Source organism: Montipora foliosa, chromosome 1 (assembly GCF_036669935.1).
Source record: "Montipora foliosa isolate CH-2021 chromosome 1, ASM3666993v2, whole genome shotgun sequence".
NCBI lineage: Eukaryota > Metazoa > Cnidaria > Anthozoa > Scleractinia > Acroporidae > Montipora > Montipora foliosa.
Window position 1 is genome coordinate 999,187 of NC_090869.1, and position 7,285 is coordinate 1,006,471.

Here is a 7,285-nt window from a genome sequence, read left to right on the forward strand (position 1 = left end):
ACAATCTGCGGGCCCAACTAAAAGGAGATTTCTGTATTTACCGCGACCTCTTGATATTAAAGTTTTCACAGCATTGCAAAATTCATCCTCCGCAATGACATTTCGTTTCAGTATATCCTGTGCAATAGAGACCCATCGTTTGTTACAACCAAGAGTACAATCCGCTTCTAACGCCGCCTGCAGTAGCTCCATTCGTGACTTTTTCTCCCTCTCAACTACGACAGGTGCTCTCTCAATATCCCACCCTATCTTAATAGCTTCATCAACTGCTTTATAACCCCGATTGGCAATGAATTCCGCCAAATCCGATTTACCTTCGCTCTTTTGCAACTTAGCCAGTGCTAGCAGTTCCATGCGCGAATGAATACCTCTGTCAACAGCAATCTGAGATACTTCGTAAGTAGAAAGACGAGGCTTTCTTTTCCGTTTGAAAGGTTTTTCCCCTTTTCCCTTCGTAGCTTTACGCTTCTCACTCGCCTCTTGGGTTTGCGGTGCATTTCGCAAATCTGGATGACTGGCCGATTGCAAATAATTTTTGTCCTCTTTTGTTGCATATTTCCAGCCAGAATAATAGTTGGCGTGTGTGCTTGAAAAATTCAGTTTTACTCCATGTTTGTTATCTGCGTAATCGCGCACTTGCAACCAACGACGACTTCGATCCAATTTCACTACCATATGATAATGTTTTCCTCCGTCTTTATGCAGTTCCTCACTACAAACCCATTGCTTCACTTGACTTCGACATTTAGGATCAGCATTTTCAAAAGAATCGAGTACTATGAGAACAAATGACTCCCGAGAATCCACTATCTCGGAATTCGCCTGACTATATGTCACGAGGTACACACTTCTCAATTGCCTTCTACCAAGAACACCCCTTCCCTCCATAGATTATATCTCAGTGCCTAAAATGTACCCATTTCGACAAAAGAAGTATCACAACACCGTTACATTTTCAACTGTCTGAACAGAAATGATCTTTTAGAGTTCATAAGACAACGAGTTAGGAAGTCTCCACTTCGCACACAATTAACAACAACGTGTACAAGAAGTGACAAATGTAAATAAACTCTTAACCTAATTAAAAGTGAGACCTCCTTGATGAGAAATTATTTCCCTCAAGTCCTTCATTTATTTGAACTACTGGCCCCTTCATATTCGTTAAATATATCTAGCAAAATTCAATCATTTCCATAATATGCATACACATCACTTGTACAGACACTTCACATAAATAGCTCCCATGACCTTTTCATTCAATTACTAACTACAGCTCGCGTGACACGCATCTACACAATCTCAGACAAAATAAAGGGGACACTTCACGCTGCGTAGCAGATTACCCCTTCCCCCTATTCAATGTTGCAAAAAAAACGGCGTTTTTCCAGGAGCGCGACAGTTTTTACGCCATCAACATTGTCACGGGGGAGGGGGGTTCAAACATGCTTTGGTGTCACGATCTTTTTGACCGGGATTGTGTTGATTACAGAACTGTAGAAAGTTCTACAGAGATCTCGTTGCGGTTTGGGTGTAAAGATATGGATGTGTCACGTTTGTCCTCGCGTCATTTGGGTGAGTGCTCCTATGCTTTGGATGAGGATGAGGAAAATGTGTCAAATTGTTGCCGAATATGTTCTGGAACATATTTTCTGTGTAGTTGCCGATGTATTTAGGGAGAGATTGCAACTGCACGATACAGGACTTAGCTGAAAGGCGATGAAAATGGTTTCTCGGCGGTGGATTGATAATAACACACGTGCTCGTGTGTATTATTTGAGTCAAGTTAAGGGAATGTCAATTCGAAAAACGGCAGTACATTGTAATGTTTCACGTGGAGTTGTTTGGAGAATAATCCAGCGACAGCGCGAGAAAGAATCTAACCGCAGTAAAAGCAAGACTTCAACTTTACAACGCGGACGTCCGAGAAAACTAACAGGTAGACAGGGGCGTTTACTTCTGAGATGCTTGGTCAAATTGCGCGATGAAGATGGCAATTTTACTGCACAAAGTCTTATGGAGAGTGCTGGAATGTCAACCAATGCTGTGTCAGTGCGTACAGTTACGCGATTTTTAAATGCACATGGTTACTTTTATCTACAAGCAAGGAAAAAGGGTCTTCTGAAAAGGCAAGACTGTGAAAAGAGAGTCGCTTTTGCGAAACACTACAAAAGACATTATGATAAGAAGTTTTGGACAGAAAAGGTGTCTTTTTATTTAGATGGTACGGCATTTGCGCACAAAACCAACCCATGCGAGCAAGCCTGTGCTCCAAAGGGCAGGATATGGAGAAAAAAATCGGAGGGATTTCACCTTGGATGCACTTCAAAGGGGTGTAAAGAGGGAACTGGTGGCCAAGTACTAAGATTAATGGTTGCTATTAGCTACGGAAAGGGAGTAATAGCGTGTGAGCCCTACGAGAGGATGTGTGGGGCGTATTTTGCGAATTTCATCGATACGAACTTTCCACGTATGTTTGAAGAGGCTGCCAAAGGAGGTGAACGCATTTTTATCCAAGATGGAGACCCATCGCAGAATTCGGCTGTAGCGAAGAGAGCCATGTCTCGAGTGCAGTGTAGAGTTATTAACGTGCCCGTGCGTTCTCCTGATATGCACTGCATTGAGAATGTATTTCACATCACGAGTAAAAAATTAAAAGAAGAGGCTAAAGTGAAGAGAATAACCAAAGAGGCATTCGGCGAGTTTAAGAAGAGAGTTATTACGACAATCAAAGCTATTCCTGTTGGCACAATAGATGAATTGATTGCTTCTACAGACAAGCGATTAGATGCTGTCATTACGAGTCGTGGACGTCGTATACGATATTAACAAACGATTTCTGTAGAACCAACAACTATCTTTTAATTGTTACAAAGTTTCTAGAGAGACAAGCCGTATCACTGCAATATCAGGGCATATAACAGAGTACATTGGGATAACCTATGGTGACTGAACAGTGGACGACGCCATTCATGAGTTCTCTGTACTGTAATTTGTACTAGTCACTTCAATGGAAATTCACCCGCTAAGCTACAATATATGTTTTGTTACAAGGCCATAGTCTGTTTACAACAACGGTTATAATCATAAGCAACTCAAAGATCCATATTCTTTGTCCTGTGTTCTTTAGCGTACGCGCCGTAACATTGGACCAAACAGGCGACTTATCATAAATCCGAATACGCTTAACCACCTACGATTAACCATTTGCATTCCTAATTTCCCGACAAGCCGAATTGTTGTACTGTCGTTTACGCCATTGAACAAAAATTGTCAACACAAAGTTTCAGTTCACTGCACTTTTGTGCGTATTTCTCCCCTTTCGGTGAAATGGTGAGTCTTGCAATTGGTTAACCGTGCTTTAGCATAATTAATCAGCTATGAAGTGCGGATTATTTATAATGACGGTTAACCACTTTGGCTGTTTGCAACACGAAGAGTTTTCAGGGTTGTACAGTTTTCAACTGAATAAACGATTTTACCTATCATGTAAAATAGTATCACAAGTAAACCGATCACTCTAAACCTCCTGCTCTTCAGTACTGACGCTATCAAATGGTTAATCGTGCGTCTATCAAATGGTTAATCGTTCCTTTGTTCCTTTATGTTGTTAATCGTTCGTCTACTTGGCACTTGTTTACCGTAGTTGCGAGTTTCGGAAGCAAACTTCATTTCATAGTGCCTTCACTGTTTACTAAAATCCACCTTTTTTAAGAAGGCCCGAGTATAAATTCCGCGAAACAACGAGAGCACGATGATAATTCGACCTGCTCCGACGGTGGAATCTGCGCATGAAGACGAAAAATACGCCAACGAACACGCATCATATCGCATTCGCGAGAGTCCAGTGCACCTCCGCGGAAATACACTATTTCATCTTTTGAGGTGCAAAACACGGGAGAATCTCTGGTGAACTCTATATCTTGCATGTAATGAGATTTGGGTGCAGCAAGATGAATTGGCTGACCTTCCAGCAGTAGAAGAAAGTCATGCCATGGGATAATTTTTCAGACCAACGAAAATCGTTTAAAAAAATTACTTCGCACTGGTCAGCTCCCACCCAAGCAAAACTACCTGTCGCCGGGTTACAGAATGTATGGAAAATCTTATTGAGAGGATTGAGTAAAAAAGTTTTCCCACAATCTGCGGGCCCAACTAAAAGGAGATTTCTGTATTTACCGCGACCTCTTGATATTAAAGTTTTCACAGCATTGCAAAATTCATCCTCCGCAATGACATTTCGTTTCAGTATATCCTGTGCAATAGAGACCCATCGTTTGTTACAACCAAGAGTACAATCCGCTTCTAACGCCGCCTGCAGTAGCTCCATTCGTGACTTTTTCTCCCTCTCAACTACGACAGGTGCTCTCTCAATATCCCACCCTATCTTAATAGCTTCATCAACTGCTTTATAACCCCGATTGGCAATGAATTCCGCCAAATCCGATTTACCTTCGCTCTTTTGCAACTTAGCCAGTGCTAGCAGTTCCATGCGCGAATGAATACCTCTGTCAACAGCAATCTGAGATACTTCGTAAGTAGAAAGACGAGGCTTTCTTTTCCGTTTGAAAGGTTTTTCCCCTTTTCCCTTCGTAGCTTTACGCTTCTCACTCGCCTCTTGGGTTTGCGGTGCATTTCGCAAATCTGGATGACTGGCCGATTGCAAATAATTTTTGTCCTCTTTTGTTGCATATTTCCAGCCAGAATAATAGTTGGCGTGTGTGCTTGAAAAATTCAGTTTTACTCCATGTTTGTTATCTGCGTAATCGCGCACTTGCAACCAACGACGACTTCGATCCAATTTCACTACCATATGATAATGTTTTCCTCCGTCTTTATGCAGTTCCTCACTACAAACCCATTGCTTCACTTGACTTCGACATTTAGGATCAGCATTTTCAAAAGAATCGAGTACTATGAGAACAAATGACTCCCGAGAATCCACTATCTCGGAATTCGCCTGACTATATGTCACGAGGTACACACTTCTCAATTGCCTTCTACCAAGAACACCCCTTCCCTCCATAGATTATATCTCAGTGCCTAAAATGTACCCATTTCGACAAAAGAAGTATCACAACACCGTTACATTTTCAACTGTCTGAACAGAAATGATCTTTTAGAGTTCATAAGACAACGAGTTAGGAAGTCTCCACTTCGCACACAATTAACAACAACGTGTACAAGAAGTGACAAATGTAAATAAACTCTCTTAACCTAATTAAAAGTGAGACCTCCTTGATGAGAAATTATTTCCCTCAAGTCCTTCATTTATTTGAACTACTGGCCCCTTCATATTCGTTAAATATATCTAGCAAAATTCAATCATTTCCATAATATGCATACACATCACTTGTACAGACACTTCACATAAATAGCTCCCATGACCTTTTCATTCAATTACTAACTACAGCTCGCGTGACACGCATCTACACAATCTCAGACAAAAATAAAGGGGACACTTCACGCTGCGTAGCAGATTACCCCTTCCCCCTATTCAATGTTGCAAAAAAAACGGCGTTTTTCCAGGAGCGCGACAGTTTTTACGCCATCAACATTGTCACGGGGGAGGGGGGTTCAAACATGCTTTGGTGTCACGATCTTTTTGACCGGGATTGTGTTGATTACAGAACTGTAGAAAGTTCTACAGAGATCTCGTTGCGGTTTGGGTGTAAAGATATGGATGTGTCACGTTTGTCCTCGCGTCATTTGGGTGAGTGCTCCTATGCTTTGGATGAGGAAAATGTGTCAAATTGTTGCCGAATATGTTCTGGAACATATTTTCTGTGTAGTTGCCGATGTATTTAGGGAGAGATTGCAACTGCACGATACAGGACTTAGCTGAAAGGCGATGAAAATGGTTTCTCGGCGGTGGATTGATAATAACACACGTGCTCGTGTGTATTATTTGAGTCAAGTTAAGGGAATGTCAATTCGAAAAACGGCAGTACATTGTAATGTTTCACGTGGAGTGTTTGGAGAATAATCCAGCGACAGCGCGAGAAAGAATCTAACCGCAGTAAAAGCAAGACTTCAACTTTACAACGCGGACGTCCGAGAAAACTAACAGGTAGACAGGGGCGTTTACTTCTGAGATGCTTGGTCAAATTGCGCGATGAAGATGGCAATTTTACTGCACAAAGTCTTATGGAGAGTGCTGGAATGTCAACCAATGCTGTGTCAGTGCGTACAGTTACGCGATTTTTAAATGCACATGGTTACTTTTATCTACAAGCAAGGAAAAAGGGTCTTCTGAAAAGACAAGACTGTGAAAAGAGAGTCGCTTTTGCGAAACACTACAAAAGACATTATGATAAGAGGTTTTGGACAGAAAAGGTGTCTTTTTATTTAGATGGTACGGCATTTGCGCACAAAACCAACCCATGCGAGCAAGCCTGTGCTCCAAAGGGCAGGATATGGAGAAAAAAATCGGAGGGATTTCACCTTGGATGCACTTCAAAGGGGTGTAAAGAGGGAACTGGTGGCCGAGTACTAAGATTAATGGTTGCTATTAGCTACGGAAAGGGAGTAATAGCGTGTGAGCCCTACGAGAGGATGTGTGGGGCGTATTTTGCGAATTTCATCGATACGAACTTTCCACGTATGTTTGAAGAGGCTGCCAAAGGAGGTGAACGCATTTTTATCCAAGATGGAGACCCATCGCAGAATTCGGCTGTAGCGAAGAGAGCCATGTCTCGAGTGCAGTGTAGAGTTATTAACGTGCCCGTGCGTTCTCCTGATATGCACTGCATTGAGAATGTATTTCACATCACGAGTAAAAAATTAAAAGAAGAGGCTAAAGTGAAGAGAATAACCAAAGAGGCATTCGGCGAGTTTAAGAAGAGAGTTATTACGACAATCAAAGCTATTCTGTTGGCACAATAGATGAATTGATTGCTTCTACAGACAAGCGATTAGATGCTGTCATTACGAGTCGTGGACGTCGTATACGATATTAACAAACGATTTCTGTAGAACCAACAACTATCTTTTAATTGTTACAAAGTTTCTAGAGAGACAAGCCGTATCACTGCAATATCAGGGCATATAACAGAGTACATTGGGATAACCTATGGTGACTGAACAGTGGACGACGCCATTCATGAGTTCTCTGTACTGTAATTTGTACTAGTCACTTCAATGGAAATTCACCCGCTAAGCTACAATATATGTTTTGTTACAAGGCCATAGTCTGTTTACAACAACGGTTATAATCATAAGCAACTCAAAGATCCATATTCTTTGTCCTGTGTTCTTTAGCGTACGCGCCGTAACAGTGGGACAAACA

The 7,285-nt window shown here is 41.7% G+C and overlaps 1 protein-coding gene across 1 annotated transcript; it reads left to right on the top strand.

The window, feature by feature from the left end:
• Nucleotides 1-6,144: 6,144 nt before the first annotated feature.
• Nucleotides 6,145-6,882, top strand: LOC138008123 (uncharacterized). Its single transcript, XM_068855339.1, has one exon. The coding sequence runs from the start codon at nt 6,145-6,147 to the stop codon at nt 6,880-6,882; it is 738 nt and encodes a 245-aa protein (XP_068711440.1).
• The last annotated feature ends 403 nt before the right edge of the window (nt 6,883-7,285 follow it).